The sequence below is a fragment of the Heterodontus francisci genome, chromosome 4 (assembly GCF_036365525.1).
Source record: "Heterodontus francisci isolate sHetFra1 chromosome 4, sHetFra1.hap1, whole genome shotgun sequence".
Classification (NCBI taxonomy): Eukaryota; Metazoa; Chordata; class Chondrichthyes; order Heterodontiformes; family Heterodontidae; genus Heterodontus; species Heterodontus francisci.
In genome coordinates, this window is record NC_090374.1 from 172,797,495 (window position 1) to 172,815,934 (window position 18,440).

Genomic DNA, 18,440 nt, shown 5'->3' on the forward strand with positions numbered 1-18,440 from the left:
CTTCGTACTGCACTCGGAGTGTCAGCTGGGATTTTGTGCTGAAGTGGGACTTGAATTCACACAAACTATCTGACTCAGAGGCAAGAGTGCTACCCACTGAGCCGTGGTCGAAGGAACATGGGGGCACATTTAGTCCCTCAAGTCTGTTCCAGCATTCAATGAGATAATGGCTAATCTGCACCCTAACTCCATATCCATACCCTTGTCCCAAATCCCTTAGATTTTTGTTGACCAAAGGTATTATCAATCTCAGTTTTAACATTAGCAATTGATCTTGCATCAGTTGCTGTTTGCAGAGGAGATTTCCAAACTTCTACCACCCTTCGCAGAAGTGTTTCCTTATTTCACTCATGTAAGGTCTGGCTCTAATTTTTAGACCATGCCTCACGGTCCTAGACTTCCCAACCAGTGGTAAAAGTTTCTCTCTATCTACCCTATCTGTTCCCCTTAATGTCTTGAAAACCTCAATCAAATCACCTCTTAACCCATATATTCCAAGGAATACAATCCTAGCTTGTATTTAACCATTGGAGCCCTAGTATCATTCTGGTAAATCTACGCTGCACTCCCTCAGGGCCAGTATATCCTTCCTAAGGAGTAGCTGCTTTTCTCACCCTCAAGCTGTCACTGTCATTTTGATATCATGGGGGAGTCAAGTAGAGACAGTTGAGCTTGCTTGGGGTGGGAGGAAATATCCAATGAATGATTTAGTGGATGGGATTCAATAGTAGGTCTCTCCCTGCCCCATCTTTCTTACTCCATTGTTCTAGCACCACTCAACAAAAAGCAGTAAACTGGAGAAAAATCTTGTTATGTGGAGACCCTACTGAATAACTTGAAATCCTATTTTCAGCTACAAGTGGTTCCAATATTCATTTTGAAAGAGATCAGTGATCACGAAGTGTTAAAACTGAGATCAACATTTCAACCAGGATTTCATTAACAAATGAATTAAGTGAATGACTTTGTATATTTGGAACTCAGCACCTCCACTCACTATTCAATTCAAAGTGTTTTAAAATTAATCCCTAAGAATATGTTGTTTTTCATTGTTTGTGTTTGGTGCTGTGAAATTTTTAAGCATTGTAATAAACCTTGCAGCATTTAACTCAAATTTAGTTTATTTTTTTACAAACCTTTTAAGGCACAATTCCAGAAACTAAAACTGTTTTTGTGAAGATATTCTGGCCAAATTGAGTTTGCCCGTGAAAAATTGTCTTCCGAATGTAATCTATTTGAAGTTGTATTTTATTGCAAGAATTGACAGCAGAATTTTCACGGTGATATAACAGAGCCACGATCTTAAATAACACCAGAAAGCAGTGGAAATACTCAGCAGGTCTGGCAGCATCTGTGGAGAGCAAACTGTTTCAGGTCTGTGGCCTTTCATCAGAAATGACAAAGATTAGAAATGTAATAGGTTAAGAGCAAGTGAAAAGGGGGGGGGGGGGGGGCGGTGGGAGGAGGTGAAAGAAGAAAAAAGGGAAGATCTGTAATAGGGCAGAGGGCAGGAGAGATTAAATGATGAAGATGTCATGGAACAAAAGGCAAAGGGAGATGTAATAGCCATTGTGAAAGACAAAGCTTTTGTCCAGAGAGAGTGTTAAGGGCAGAATGATGAACAGCTTTGTTCAAAAGCAAAAACATATAAACCAGCTTATGATCAATCAAAGTGGCAGTCATGATTACGATACTTTCCGATTAGGCACTTTCCAGCCCTCTTGACTCAACATTGAGATCAACAACTTCAGATCATCACTGCCATTTCAATTGCTTTTTTTTTAACCATGCACTAGTCATAAACTTTTTTTTTTCAAGTTTTTGCTTTTGGACAGAGCTGTTTATCATTTTGCCATCAACATTCCCTCTTTTACGGCTGTTCCCACTCCCTTTGCCTTTTATTCCATGACATCTTTGTCATTTAATCTCTCCTGCCCTCATCCCAGTCACGGACCTCCCCTTTTGTTCTTCATCCACCGCCCCGTCAACCCAAACCCCCCACTTGCTTGCACAAAGCCTATTATATTTCTCACCTTTGTCAGTTCCGATGAAAGGTCACAGACCTAAAACGTTAACTCTGATTTTCTCTGCACAGATGCTGCCAGACCTGCTGTGTATTTCCAGCACTTTTTGTTTTTATTTCAGATTTACAGTATTTACAGTATTTTGCTTTTATTTTCGAGCCATGAATTTACCCTGTCTGCCAACTGTTCTCTCTTTGGCAAGAATCGGGGCAAAGAGCTGATGTTGACATTGTCATTTTTACAGTGTCATCTGTGGTTCTGTGGGTAGCACTCTAAGCTCTAGATCAGAAAGTTGTGGTCTCAGTTTCCACTCCAGAGATTTAAGCACAAAATCCAGGCTGACACTCCAGTGCTGCACTGTCAGAGGTGTGCAGTCCTTTGGATAAGATGTTAAACTGAGACCCCATCTGCCCTCTCAGGTGGATGTTAAAGATCCGACAGACACTGTTTTGAAGAAGAGCAGGAGCATTCTTCCTGCAGTCCTGGCCAATATTTATCCTTCAATCAACATCACAAAAAATACAGATTATCTGTTCATTAACACATTGATGTTTGTGGGAGCTTGCTGTGTAAAATTTGTGCTGTTTCTTGCATTACAACAGTGACCACACTTCAAAAAGTACTTCATTGTCCATAGGGCACTTTGGGATGTCCAGAGGTCATGAAGAGTACTTTGTAAATGAAAGTCTTAGAGTCTCAGAGTCATAGTCATTTACAGCACAGAAGGAGGTCATTCTGCCCATCGATTCCATGCTGGCTCTCCACAGAGCTATCCAGTCAGCCCCATTCCCCTGCTCAATCCCCATAGCCCTGCAAGTTCTTTCTCTTTCTTCCTTTCTCTTTTTCTCTTTCCCATTTTTCTCTCTCTCTTTCTCTCTCTCTCTCTCTCGTATTAAAAATGTAAGTATCTTAAGCAGACCTTACTGAATAACTGCATTTGTACTAAGATTTTGGGATGAAAATCCCTTTTAGTTGAGACCTTTTATGTTGAAAAGTAAATTATGGGAGGCCGCTGCAGTTTTCAATTCGCAAATGCATGTTGTGCTTTGAGGAACAGTAGGTGTTTTTGTGCAGCAAAGCATATCTGAGCTGATTTGCAGCAGCTGTTATTACAAGTTGTTAACTTTAATTTTCTCTCCTTTTTTTTCCTTCTTGTCACTTGATCCTCACAAACAGCTCACTGTGCTGAGAAATGTGTCCATGGAAGATGCGTTGCTCCCAACACCTGTCAGTGTGAACCGGGCTGGGGAGGCCTAAACTGTTCCAGTGGTAAGATCTCACCTGCTCACGTCCATCTCGTCTTTTTTTTTCTCCTCATACTCTGCCTGTTATGATAGCCAATTTTATACAAGTTTCTTTCGATGCACAATGTAAGTCTGATATTTGTTTTTGCAGTGTAGAAGTATTTAATAAAAAGAGGAGCTAGTCAATAATGGGCTGGATACATGCTGGAAAATTAATGGCTTGTTAGTAACAGAAGCTGTTATTAATTGCTAATCGCCCAGTGAGTTCAGGGGATGAAGCGTTATGCCATGAGTTGTGAATCTCCAGAACTTGCTGGTGGATTTACTCCTCTCTGCTGTTTCCTTCACACAAACAGCATCTCGCCCTCAGCCTCTCTGTTATTTTTAAGAACTTGTTGGATTTGCACATTAATTGCCCATTAAACTCACAACACTAAGTCAGAGCTGGTAATTAATACTGTAAGCACCTTTTTAACAATGTAATAATTGTTAATGCAATACCAATCAGCCTCTGTGACCCAGAAAGGGAACAATTTAAGCTGTGGAGTCTCATTCCTTCAGGTGGTAAATTGTTCTTGAAGATTTTAAAAATGTCAAATTATACATTTTTGTTTTCCTTTTTCTTTGTTTTTCTCTCTCTCTCTTAATCCAAGCTTTCTTTCCCTCTCTTTATTTCTCTTTCTCCACCTGATTTGACTCAAATTCACCCAAATTCCTTCTCTGTCATTCCTCTGTTTCCTTCTCAGTCCTTAAATCTCATCGGCTGAGGAGATAGACTGTTGGTCCCACTGAAGTCCCAGACCTCTGTTACTCTTGTCCTGCTGTTATCAGCTCACACTCCCAGCAAGATACAGGATAAAACATGTTCAAGCTGAAGGATAAAGGGAAAAATTGAACTAATGGAGCTCACAGCAAGATGCCCCACTCCAGCAAGATCTAAGCCAATGTATAATCTAGCTGTACGCGGCAATGTGCCACCAACGTGTTAGCACTTACTGGATATTAACAGTGGGAAAAGTCATTGGACTTTCTCCTTCCAATTTTCATTTGTCATAATATTGTAGCCAGAGTAAATGAAAGGACCATTGTTTTTCCTTATAACTGCATAGCCCTGCAGATTGGTTTAGAGTAGACTTTGAATTTCTATATAGCAGTATAGATACTTGGACTGTAGATGTCACATGGTTTTCTGCTGCAAAAAAAATGCAATGAATCTTGCTTTGATGCCTCTTGGTGTGATTCAGATATATCTAGCATTTTATTTCTGATTTGAATCAAAAACAGATGTTCCCTTTATCCAACCAAAATCCAGATGTTTTCAGGCACTCACCTATTTACAGAGATGCCACAGTAGGTTTTTCACTCCGAGGTCAAGTCTTTCATCGCCAGGGTTTACAATAGCTTCTGATTTTAGCAGAATGTGCTGGAATGGAAACAGGAACATAGAATTACAAAGGGACATTGTAGACTAAGTGAGTGGGTAAAACTATGGCAGATGGATTTCAGTGCAGGTCAGTGTGAGATCATCTATTTTGGAACAACAAAGGATAGATGAAGTGTTATCTAAATGCTGAAAGGCTAGGAAGAGTGAAGGCCCATAGAGATTTAGGGGTCCATGTACATGGATCATGAAAATGTGGTGGTCAGATTCAAGAAATAATCAAAAAGACAAATGGAATGTTACACCATAGCTAGAGGACTAGAATATAAAAGGGAGGAAGCTTTGTGAGAGCTATGCAAAGCCCTGGTTAGACTACATCTGGAATATTGTGTACAGTTCTGGGCACCGCACCTGACAAAGGGTATATTGGCCTTGGAAGGAGTGCAGCCTGGATTCACCAGAATTACTTTCAATTGTTTTTGGGATGTGATCGTTGCTGGCAAAGCCAGCATTTATTGCCCATCCCTAATTACCCTGGAGAACATGGTGGTGAGCCTCTTTCTTGAACTACTGAAGGTGTAAGTACACCCACAGTGCTTTTCTGAAAATGGTATGATATAACTGAGTGACTTGCTTGGCCATTTCAGAGGGCAGTTAAGAGACAACCACATTACTGTGGATCTGGAGTCATGTGTAGGCCAGACCAGTTATGGATAGCAGAATTCTCCCTCTGAAGGACATCAGTGAACCAGTTGGGTTTTTGCCACAACCGGTAGTTTCATGATCATTATTAATGAGACCAGCACCCTGTCTTTGGAGCATTAGTCTGGGCCTCTGGATTACTAGTCCAGTAACATTACCACGATGCTACTATCCTCAATGTTAGAAGGGCTCCAAGGGTTAGATTATGAAGAGAGATCACGTAAATAAGGGCTGCATTCCCTGGGATATACAATGTAAAAGAGTGATTTGATTGAGGTTTTTTTTTAGGATTTTAAAAGGAATTGATGGGGTAAATTAGAGAGAAATAAAAGCATAAAGTGTTGGAAATACACAGCAGGTCTGGCAGCAGCTATGGGGAGAGAAACAGAGTTAATGTTTCAGGTTTGTGACCTATCATTGGAACTGGGAAAAGTTAGAAATGTAATAGGCTGTGAGCAAGTGAAAGGGGGGAGGGGTGGGAAAAAAAAACAAGAGGGAAGGTCTGTGATAGGGTGGAGGGCAGGAAAGATTAAATGATGAAAGGTTTCATGGTGCAAGCCACCCAAATGCAAAATAAAGGAAATAAGAGAGAAATGAGAGAAAAAAAAACAAACGAACAATGAAATACAAAACAAAATGGGGGCAGAGGTTATGATCTAAAATTATTGAACTCAATGTTGAGTCCAGATGGCTGTGAAGTACCCTGGTTGAAAGGTGAGATGCTGTTCCTCAAGCTTGCATTGAGCTTCATTGAAACAACTGTAGGAGGCCAAGGACAGAAATGTCAGCGCAGGAGCAGGTTGGAGAACTGAAAAGCCAGGTGACTGTAAGCTCAGGGTCACACTTGCGGGCTGAATGGAGATGTTCCGCAAAGCAGTCATCCAGTCTGCATTTGGACTTCCACATGTACAGACCACATTGTGAGCAGTGAATACAGTACACTAAACCGGAAGAAGTACATGTCAATAACTGTTTCATCAGGAAGGATTGTTTGAGGCCTTGGACAGTGAGAAGAGAGGAGGTAAAAGGGCAGGTGTTGCATCTCCTGCACTGGTGTGGAAAGGGACAGGATGTTGTGGGTGACTGAGGAGTGCACCAGGGTGTTGCAGAGGGAACAGTCCTTTCAGAATGCTCAAAGGGGAGGGGAAGATGTGTTTGGTAGTGACATCACACTGGAGGTGGCGGAAATGGCAGAGGATGATAAATTGAATACGGAGGCTGGTGGTGTGGAAGGTGAGGACAAGGGGGAGCCCTGTTGTCATTCTGGGAGGGAGGGGAAGGGGTGAGAGCAAAAGCGCATAAAATAGAACAGGCAAGATCAATGGCACTGTCAACCGCGGTGTGAGGAATCCTCAGTTGAGGAAAAAGAAAGACCTATCTGAATTGCTAGTCCGAACAGATGCGACAGAGGCAAAGAAACTGGGAGAATGGAATAGAGTCCTTTGAGGAAGCAGGGTGTGAAGAAATGTAATCAAAGTAGCTGTGGGAGTCAGTGGGCTTATAGTGAATATTGGTTTATCGTTTCTCCCAAGAAATGGAGACAGAGAAGTCGAGTAAGGGAAGGAAAGAGTCCGAGATGGACCATGTGAAAGTGAGAGAAGGGTGGAAATCGGAAGAAAAACCGATGAAAATTTCCAGTTCAGCGGCAAGAGCAGGAAGCAGCACCGATACAATCATCAATATACTGGAAAAAGAGGTGAAAGAGGGGACGAGTAGGACTGGAACAAAGAATGTTCCACATATCCTCCAAAAAGGCAGGCATAGCTAAGACCCATGTGGGTACCCAAAGCAGCATCTTTTATTTGGAGGACACGCTTCTCATGTCCTGGATAACCACATGTGCAGGAAGTGTAGCCAGCTGCAGCAGCTTGAGTGTTGGGTTTCAGGGCTTGAGCAGCAGCTGGAGTCACTGTGCTACACCCGCAAGGTTAAAGGTTTCATGGATAGCGCGTTTATAACCCTGCAGCTTAAGGGTATGCAGGAAGAGAGGGAATGGGTGACTGCCAGGCAGTCAATGAAGACCAGGCAGGTAGTGCAGGAATCCTCTGAGTGCATCTTGCTCTCTCGCCAACCAGAATTCCATTCTGAATGCTGGTGAGTGTTGGTTCCTCTGGGGTGCAGCCAGAGTCTGGTCCATGTGGGGCAGGAGGAAGACTGGTAAAGCAATATGATAGGGGATTCAATAGTTAGGGGAACAGCCAGGTGTTTCTGTGGCTGCAGACGTGCATCCAGGATGGTATGTTACCTCCCTGGTGCCAGGATCAACATACAAACATACGAATTCGGAGCAGGAGTAGACTATTCAGCCCCTCCGGCCTGCTCAGCCATTTGTTACGATCATGGCTGATCTGAATGTGGCCTCAACTGCACTTTTCTGTCTGCCCCTTCATAACACTTGACTCCCTTGGTCTATCCAGAATCTATCTAACTCAGCCTGGAATACATTCAATGACCCAGCCTCTACTGCTCTCTGAGGAAGCTAATTGCACAGACTAATGGCCTTCTGAGAGAAAACATTTCTTAAATGGGAGACCCCTTATTTTTAAACTGTGTCCCGAGTTCTAGTCTCGCCCATAAGTGAAAACGTCCTTTCAGCATCCACCCTGTCAAGACCCCTCAGGATCTTATATGTTTCAATGAGATCATCTCTCATCCTTCTAAACTCCAATGGGTACAGGCCCAACCTATTCAACCTTTCCTCATAAGATGACCCTCTCATCCCAGAAATCAGTCGAATGAACCAGTGCTGAACTGCTTCGAATGCAATTTTATCCTTTCTTAAGTAAGGGGACCAAAGCTGTACACAGTACTCCAGATACGGTTTCACCAAGGTCCCGAACAGCTGTAGCAAATCTTCCTGACTTTTATATTCCATTCCCCTTGCAATAAATGACAACATTCTATTTGCCTTCCCTAATCATTTGCTGCACCTGCATATTAACTTTTTATGATTCATGTACCAGGATACCCAGATCCCTCTGTATTTATTTATTTATTTTTATTTTATTATTTTATTTATTTATTTATAGGTACAGAACTGAAACAGGCCCTTTGGCCCACCGAGTCTGTACCGACCAACAACCACCCATTTATACTAATCCTACATTAACCCCATATTCCCTACCACATCCCCACCATTCCCCTACCACCTACCTACACTAGGGGCAATTTCAAATGGCCAATTTACCTATCAACCTGCAAGTCGTTGGCTGTGGGAGGAAACCGGAGCACCCGGCGGAAACCCACGCGGTCACGGGGAGAACTTGCAAACTCCGCACAGGCAGTACCCAGAACTGAACCTGGGTCGCTGGAGCTGTGAGGCTGCGGTGCTAACCACTGCGCCACTGTGCAGAGTTCTGCAGTCTCTCTCCATTTAAATAATATTCTGCTTTTCTATTCCTGCCAAAATGGACATCCACACTTTCCCACACTCACTTAACCTATCCATATCCCTTTGTAGGTTCTTTACCTCCTCTTGACAACTTACCTTCCTACCTATCTTTGTGTCATCTGCAAATTTAGCTACCAAACATTCTGTTCCTTCATCCAAGTCATTGATGTAAATTGTAAATAGTTAAGGCCCCAGCACTGATCCCTGTGGCACTCCACTAGTCACATCCTGCCAACCCGAAAATAACCCATTTATCCTTACTCTCTGTTTCCTGTCAGCTAACCAATCCTCTATCCATGCTAATGTGTTACCCCCATAACCATGAACTCTTATTTTACATAGTAACCTTTGATGTCAAGGATGTTACTGAGCGGCAGCAGAGCATTCTTGAGGTGGAGAAGAGTGAACAGCCATCGCTCATAGTCTATATTGGGACATAGGTAGAAAGAGGGATAAGGTCCTGAAGGCAGAGTTTATGGAGCTAGGAAAGAAACTAGCAAACAGGACCTCAAAGGTAGTAATCTCCAGATTACTTCCAGTACCACACACAAGTGAGTATAGAAATAGGATAGAATAGATGAATATGTGACTGGAGAGATTCCTGGGGCATTGGGACTGGTTCTGGGGAGATTGGACTGTAGAAGCCGGATGGGTTGCACCCGAACAGAGCCAGGAACAATTTGCGAGGCTATTGGGGAGAATTTAAACTAATTTGGCAAGGGTGTGGGAACCAGGAGGTAATATTAGAGAAAAACCAGGTGCACAGAGAATTAGGAGAGACAGAAGGCACTAGAGTAGGAAATAATAAGGTATTAGGTGGGTTCAGAGTAAGAGGGAATGTAATAAGGTCTAAATTAGGTTTTACTGTGCATGGATGTGAATGTGCGAAGTGTGATAAATAAGGTTGGTGAGGTGCAGAAAGCCATGTCGTGGCAATAACGGAGACCTGGCACAAAAAAGGGGAGGACTGGGTATTAAATATTCTTGGATACAAGTTGTTCAGGAAAGATAGGGAAGGGAAAAAAAGGAGAGGTAGCAGTCTTGATTAAGGAGAAAGTTATAGTGCTGGAGAGAGAAAATGTTCGAGAGGGATCAAGGACAGAATCTATTTGGTTAGAACTAAGAAACAATAGACGTACTATAACATTGCTGGTTGTATTCTACAGGCTACCAACTAGTGGGAAAGATGTAAAGGAACAGATTTTCACGGAAATTGCAGAGAGGTTCAGGAATTATGGAATGGTTACAATGGAGGACTCTAATTATCTGAACATAATGCGATTGGAATAGTATAAAGGGCAGGGTGAGGTGAGGTGACAGTGACTGCCCTTGACATCAAGGCAGCATTTGACTGAGTATGGCATCAAGGAGCCTTAGCAAAACTGGAGTCAATGGGAATCAGGGAGAAAACACTGCACTGGTTGGAGTCATATTTAGCGCAGAGGAAGATGGTTGTGGTTGTTGGAGGTCAATCATCTCAGTCCTAGGACATCATTGCAAGAGTTCCTCAGGGTAGTGTCCTGGACCCAACCATCTTCTGCTGCTTCATCAATGAACTTCCTTCAATCATGAGGTCAGAAATGGGGATGTTCGCTGATGATTGCACAATGTTCAGCACCATTCGCGACTCCTCAGAAACTGAAGCAGTCTGTGTAGACATACAGCAAGACCTGGACAATGTCCAGGCTTATGCTGATGTGTGGCACGAATGTTACTTGCCACTTAAGTGCCAGGCAATGACCATCTCAAACAAGAGAGAATCTAATCATCTCCCCTTGACATTCAATGGCATTACCATCGCTTAATCTCCCACAATCAACATCCTAGGGGTTACCATTGACAAGAAACTGAACTGGAGTAGCCATATAAATACCATGGCTACAAAAGCAGGTCAGAGGCTAGGAATCCTGTGGCGACTAACTCACCTCCTGACTCTCCACTGCCTGTCCACCATCCAGAAGGTACAAGTCAGGAATGTGATGGAATATTCCCCACTTGCCTGGATGGGTGCCGCTCCAACAACACTCAAGAAGCTCGATACCATCCAGGGCAAAGCAGCCCGCTTGATTGGTACCCCATCCTCTACCTTCAACATTCGATTCCTTCACCACCGACACACAGTGGCAGCAGTGTGTACCATCAACAAGGTGCACTGCAGCAACTCACCAAGGCTCCTTAGACAGCACCTTACAAACTTGCGACCTCTACCACCTAGAAGGACAAGGGCAGTAGATGCATGGGAACACCACCACCTGCAAGTTCCTCTCCAAGCCACATACCATCCTGATTTGGAACTATACCGCTGTTCCTTCACTGTCACTGGGTCAAAATCCTGGAACTCCCTTCCCTAATAGCACTGTGGGTGTACCTACACCCCAAGAATTGCAGCAGTTCAAGAAGACAATTCACCACCACATTCCCAAGGGAAACTTGGGGTGAGCAATAAATACAGGCCTAGCCAGCAACTCCCACATCCCACGAACAAATTAAAAAAAAAGAGAAGGGCATGAGTTTCTAGAGTGTGTTCAGGATAATTTGCTACATCAGTATGTTTGCAGTCCTACGAGGAAAGAGGCATTGTTGGATCTAGTTCTGGGGAATGAGGTGGGTCATGTGGATCAAATGTCAGTAGAGGAACATTTAGGGGGTCATAGTATCATAAGAATTAGGTTGGCTATGGAAAAGGACAAGGAGCAATCCAGAGTAAAAATAATTAATTGGGTGAGGGCCAGTTTCAAGGATGAGAACGAATCTGGCCCAGTTAAATTGGAATCAAAGATTGGCAGACAATACTATAACTAAACTATGAGCTGCCTTTAAATGGGAGGTAATTTAGGTACAGTCATGGTACATTCCCACGAGAGATGATGTTTGGTTAAAGAAATCCAGAACTCTCTGACGAAAGAGATAGAGAGTAAGATGAACTTGAAAAAGGGTGTATGTGACAGATGTCAGATGGATTAAGAGAACCAGGCTAAATATTGAAAGTTCAGAGGTGAAGTGAAAAACAAATCAGAGAAGCAAAGAGAGTATGAGAAGAAACTGACACCTAACATAAAAGGGGATCCAAAAGTCTTCGATCGGCATATAATTGGTAAAAGGTTGGTAAAAGGAGGACTGGGGCTGATGAGCAAACTAAAAGGGGACTTACACAGGGCTGAGGTCCTAATGAGTACTTTGCATTTCTTCTTTACCAAAGAAGAAAATGCTGCCAAAATCATAGTGAAAGAGGAGGCAGTTGTGACATGGATGGGCTAAAAATTAATAAAGAGGAAGCATTAGATAGGCTGACTGTACTTAAAGTTGATAAGCCCCCAGGACTCGATGAGATGCATCCAAGGATACTGTGGGAAGTAAGTGTGGAGATTGCAGAGGCACTGTCTATAAATCTTCCAATCCTCCTTAGGTACAGGGGTGGTGTTAGAGGACTGGAGAATTGCAAATGTTGCACATCTCATCAAAAAAAAACTACAAGCCCAGCAACTACAGGCCAGTCAGTTTAACCTCAATGGTGGGAAAGCTTTTACAGTCAATACTTTGGGACAAAGTGAACAGTCACTGGCCAAATGGAAAGCCAGCATGGATTTGTTGAGGGGTAAATTGTATTTAACCAACTTGCCTGAGTTTTTTTTTGGATAAAATAACAGAGATGGTTGATGAGGGTAATACGATTGATGTGATGTACATGGTGTCATGCAGGCACCCACCTGCCAAGAATGAGGCACATTAATTTTGCCACATGGACATTAAATTTCAAATTGTTGCTGGGAAGAAGAGAAGGCCTGTGACAAGGGGTTGCCAGGCCCCTGGCTGAGAGGACAATTTTGCATATTAACAGACAGCATTTGGAACAAAAGAGCTATCTCCTGCTCCAATACAATCCACAAACATACGTGGTCAAGCCAGTTAGTCACATGATTAACCTGCTTGGCAGTCTGGGTTTTTTTCTGAATTATACAGTTTGAACTGAGAGTCTGCAGAAAGGTGAATGCTCCTGGACTGAAGAAGACCTCCTCTCCTGTCTGTCTGCTCCCATCTCTTTCTCACGGAACTCCAATACCCACTGAAGAGCGATGAATCAAGAGAGAAAAGTCTGCTACATTGAACAAGCTTTAAGAAGAATATCGGGCCCCAACGAAAAGCAAGACCTACCTACAATCAAGGACTCTACAGTGAGCTCGAAGCACAGTAACAAAAAAACCTCTTCAGAAATTGGCTCAAACTTTTCCACTTTTTTATTTTTCTTCTCTTTTCTGTCCCTATTTGCGTGTGTGCATCATGTATGCATGCTAGCATGGGCGTGTCATGTATTCGTAGGCATTAACTGAATTAGAGTTTAAATTTAAGTTTAATAAATTTCAATCTTTCTTCCTTAAACCTAAGAAAATCTGTGCGTGTATTGATTTCTTTGCTTTATAATTGGAAAGTGGTGAACAAGGATTCACCAAGGGGGAGCTAAAAACATGGTGTGTTTAAAATTAAACCCTGTTACAGTAAGACCAGGTGAAGGCTGAAAAGGAACCCTAGACCTCTTTCTCACCTGTTCGTAACATTGGACTTCCAACAGACGTTTGATAAAGTGCCGCATAACAGGCTTGTCAGAAAAGTTAAAGCCCATGGAATAAAAAGGACAGTAGCAGCATGGATATGAAATTGGCTGAGTGTCAAAAAAAGAGAATAATGGTGAGCCGTTGTTTTTTGGACTGGAGGAAGGTGTATAGAGGGGTTTAATGACCTACACTTGGGTGTACAGGGCACAATTCAAAAGTTGCGGATGGTGCAAAACTTGGAACTGCGAGGACGACGGTGATAAACTTCAAAAGGGCATAGACAGGCTGGTGTTATGGGTGGACAAATGAAAGATGAAATTTAACGCAGAGAAGTTTGAAGTGATTCATTTTGGTATGAAGAACGAGGAAGGCAATATAAAATAAAGGGTACAATACGAAGAGGAATCTGGGGGTATATGTGCACAAATCATTGAAAGTTGCATGGCAGATTGAGAAAGCATATAGGATCCTGGATTTTATAAACAAGGGCATAGTGTACAAAAGCAACGAAGTTATGATAAAACTGTATAAAATGTTGGTTTGGCCTCAACTGGCATATTGTGTCCAGTTCTGGGCACCACAATTTAGGAAGGATGTGAAGGTATTGGAGAGGTTACAGAAAAGATTTACGAGAAAGGTTCCAGACATGAGGAACTTAAGTTACATGGATCGATTGGAGAAGCTAGGGCTCCTTGGAGAAGAGAAAATTGAGGAGATTTGATCAAGATTGTTCAAAGTCCTGAAGGCTCTGGACAGAGTAGATGGGGAGAAACTGTTCACATTTGCAGAAGGATTGAGAACCAGAGGACAACACTTTAAGGTGATTAGAAAAAGAAGCAATGGTGACATGAGGAGGAAATTTTTTATGCAGCGAGTGGTTAAGATCTGAAATGTACTGCCTGAGAGTGTGGTGGAAGCAGATTCAGTCATGGCTTTTAAAAGGGACTTAGATAAATATCTGAAGAGAAAAAAAATGCAGGGGTATGGGGATAAGGTGGGAGAGTGGGACTAGGTGAGTTTCTCTTGCAGAGGGCCGGCATAGATACAGTGGGCCGAATGGCGGCCTTCTGTTTTGTAACCATTCTGTGATTCTATGATAAGTGAGTGGAGCTGAAGGAAATGTTGTTCAGTGTGAGAACAAGTTCAGCCAGGCGGAGGAGGTTGGTGGTGGATGGGGACTGGTTGGATCTCTGTTTAAGGAAAAAGCAGAGAGCCTTCAGACTGTCATGGTGGGGGATGGAGGTGTAGAGTGATTGGACGTCCTTGGTGAAAAGGAGATGGTTAGGGCCAGGAAACTGGAAACTGAAAGGGACAGAGGGCATCGGAAGAGTCACGGATGTAAGTGGGAAGAAACTGGACAAGGGGAGAAAAAAATGTTGAGTTAAGCAGAAATCAGTTCAGTTGGACTGAAATGATAAGTCTACCAGGCCAGTCCTGTTTGTGGATTTTGGGAAGGAGGTAGAAGCGGGCTGTTCAGGGTTGGAGGCTTTGAAGGGAAGTTCTCCAGAGGAGATGGGTCAGTGAAAGTCCTGCAAACGATGACTTGATGAAATTAGAGAGAAACCTTTTCCACTGATAAGGGAACCTAGGACAAGAGGACATCATCTTAAAATCAGAACCAGGCCATTCCGGAGCAAAATTAGGAAATAATTCTTTGAGTCCCTGGAGTGAGATTTGAACCCACAACCTTCTAGGCACTGCAAGCAGAATTGCTACCCATGCAGCTACAGTTGCCACTACTAAGCAGTTTTGTTTTGTTTCAACTAAATTGAGTTGTGAGATTTTGCTAAATCTGTAGTTCAGCAGCCCTTTTGAGCCCTTGCTGTTCCAGATCAATAAGAAAACCCTCAAATTAATGCTGATCCACTAAATCTTCTCATTGACATTAAAATGCTGAAAGATTATTGAAGAATGCTAGTTGACAAAATCTAGGTCACAGTGTCGACCAGAAACGAGAGGCCCATTTCTCTAATCCTGCAGCTCTCTAAACATAAATACAAGTTTGGGACTTCTGCCCAGCTGAGTGCCATAGTTTCCATGACTGTGTTTCTTTTTAATATTTGGAAAGGCAAGCATGGAAAATGAAGTATAGACCCTCTTCTGTGCCTTCAAAGTGTCCCAGTTGGTTTTGTAGCATTAAGAAAATAGTGAAATGACTTTGGCTCCATTCATTATACAGTAATTTTCCTCTCCCATACCCATGAATTATTGGCCAACAATATATTTTATAGCGATTAATATGGTCTTGGAAATTAGATTATTGAATACATAGAAATCCTCCTCCTGTGTTGATAATTGGAGTGATTAAAATATCTTGCTGCATAAACATGGCACTAATACTGCTACAGCACAACCAAGATAACTCAAACCTAGAGGCAGAAGGAATACAATTTTGCCCCATATCAAATAATTAAGTTAAGAGTTGAAGTTTTTTTTGACATAGGCAAATGTGTTAATCCAAAATGTCGAAGCTTTATAAATATTGACATCCAGCAATGCCAAGTAAATAGCCTGACTTTGCTTGTGGATTCAGGAACAGATATGTCTTTCTCTGATATATTAATTTAATGAAATTTCCCTCCTGGTGTGGAGCTTTGGTGATTGGGTCTTTAGTTGTCAGGTGGGGCTCAGTTAGTAGCATGTTTGCCTTCTGAGTCATGAAGGTTGTGGGTTCAGGTCTCTGGAATGAGACTTGAGCGCAAAACTTCAGGCTGGTACGCCCAGTGCGGAACTGAGGGAGTGCTGCACTGTTGGAAGTTACAATCTTTTAGACGTTAAATGAATCCTGTCTGCTCTCTGAGGTGGGTGTAAAAGATCCCATGACATTATTTGAAGAAGAGCAGGGGCGCTGTCACTGGTTTCCTGGCCAATATTTATCCTTCAACCAACATTACTGAAAAACGGGTTATCCACCTGAGAGGGCAGATGGGACCTCAGTTGAATGTCTCATCAGAAAGACGACACCTTCAACAGTGCAGCAGTCCCTCAGTACTGCACTGGGTGTGTCAGCTTGGAGTTTTGTCTTTCCAGTCTCTGGAGTGGGACTGGAACCCACAACTTTTCTGTTTGAGGGATCTTGCTGTGCTCATTTTGGGTGCCATACATTACAACGATGACTACACTTCTGAAGTATTTCATTGATTTTAAAGTGTTTTGGAACATCTGAGGTTCTGAAAGGTGCCACAGAAATGCAAGTCTTTTCTTATTTTTGGGAGCGCATATTGTGAATTTGAGTATTTCCCCTTTCTGATTTTCTAGCCAGCATGCATTATTCTAATGGATAGAAAGTCATGGGAAACATTAGCCTGGCTTCCTGATTAGGTGCTCCTGGCAGGCTAGGTTACAAACCCGGCATGCAATTTCATAGTATTTCCCCTCATGTGAATTTGTGCTATTGGAATATGTTACGACCAGGTGAGTAAGGGGTCTCGGGCTCCCTTCTCACCCCTTCTCTGGTTTGGCCCTAACAGAGTTTATCTTTTTAACAGTGATTTTTAGCTTCGTCCTTCAGTGAGTCCTTGCTCACTGTTCCTCGAATATAATTACAAATGAACCAAACAGACTGGTCTTCTCGGGTTTAAACAAGGAAGATGTAAGTTTATTAACCTTATCACTCTAAACCGGTTAAAGTTACTAAAATATGCAACACATCCATGCTCACATGCATTCGAGAGGCAACACACACACACACACACACACAAATAGATACAGAGGGTAAGAAAGAGTTGGGAGATTGAAGTAAAGTCTGTAATAAAAGGAATTCAAATATTGCTGCAATGTCCTTAATCATAGTTAAAGTCTTGGAGTCCTCGCTGGGGCCACGTGCAGAATTCCAGGCTTGCTTCTTTGGTTCCCAAAGTCCAAAGAGAGGTTTTATCTGTCGTCTTGGTCATCTGTAAAGTTCTGTAGTCTTGAGGCTTAGTAGCTGCCACCGTGGCTTCCCTGGGTCTTCTCTGGAGAGAGAGACAGAGAGAGAGATGCTTTTCCTTGGAGTTCAGTTCCAGTCTCTTTTCACTGTCTGAGGTAAAGCCTGGCTACCCGACACGAACCTGACTAGACCCGACTACGTGTCAGGTTCAGGTCGGGTTGAAATTCCGAGTCCATCATTTGGGCTGAGGTCGGGCTGGGCTGGACACTGCTTCTGGGAAGTCATGGGATCAGGCTTATCCATGATTTCCCGCAACTCTATCTGCAGGGATGGCCTGCTGCCGGAACAGATGAAGGAGATTCGTATCGGATCAGGTGGGGCGCGAAAGAAAATTAAAGGGCTCGGGCTCGGGCCAGGTCAGGTTTTACCTTTATACCCGAGCCAGGGAATACTCTGAAGCACAATTCAAAATGTGTGTTATAACAGCAAGTATGTCATGTGACCATCTCTTTGTTTGAAACAGCAACTTCTGGAAGGATCTTTGAAATTCAAGGCTGTTCAGATGGCGGGGCGGGTGGCAGTGTTTGGCTCTTCCAAAGTCAAAGGGTGTCAACATCTTTTGATCACCACTATTGACAAAACCAATCTCGCTAAATGAATCAATGAACACCCCCATTGTTCCAGCTAGACTAGGTAATTTACCTCTGTGTCTCAGCCAGCCTTTGTCTTCTCAAATGCAAATGTGCATGGCCACTTTCAGCTGTTCAGTTCTGCTTTTTTAAAAGTTATTTGAAATGTCCGGTAAAAAGTTCTCAAACAGAGTTTCATACAATGAAATTCATATTTTTTTCCATTTGGCATGTGTGATTTCTGTCACAAATAACTGGCAGCTTTTTCCCAGGTCTAATGCACCTCAACGCACTGATCCAGCACTAACGAAGTTTTGCTCATCGAGCAGCAATTAATTAGACTTCTATGATGACTTTATAGAATCATAGAATCTTACAAGCACAAAAAGAGGCCATTTGACCCATTGTGTCTGTGCTGGCTCTTTGAAAGAGCTATCCAGTTAGTCCCACACCCCCACTACTCTTTCCCCATAGCCCTGCAAATTTTTGCTTTTCAAGTATTTATCCAATTCCCTTTTGAAAGTTACTATTGAATCTGCTTCCATCACCTTTTCAGGCAGAGTATTCCAGTTCATCATAACTTACTGCGTAAAAAAAAAATTCTCCTCACCTACCCTCTGGCTCTTTTGCCAATGACCTTAACTCTGGTTA

At 42.7% G+C, this 18,440-nt stretch overlaps 1 protein-coding gene across 2 annotated transcripts in view; it reads left to right on the forward strand.

The window, feature by feature from the left end:
* Positions 1-18,440, forward strand: part of megf10 (multiple EGF-like-domains 10) — a 169,484-nt gene that overhangs the window by 55,439 nt on the left and 95,605 nt on the right. For both annotated transcript variants that reach the window (XM_068030545.1, XM_068030547.1), the window contains exon 5: positions 3,201-3,293. In XM_068030545.1, the coding sequence (XP_067886646.1) occupies positions 3,201-3,293 (93 nt within the window). The remainder of the gene's footprint in view (positions 1-3,200; positions 3,294-18,440) is intronic.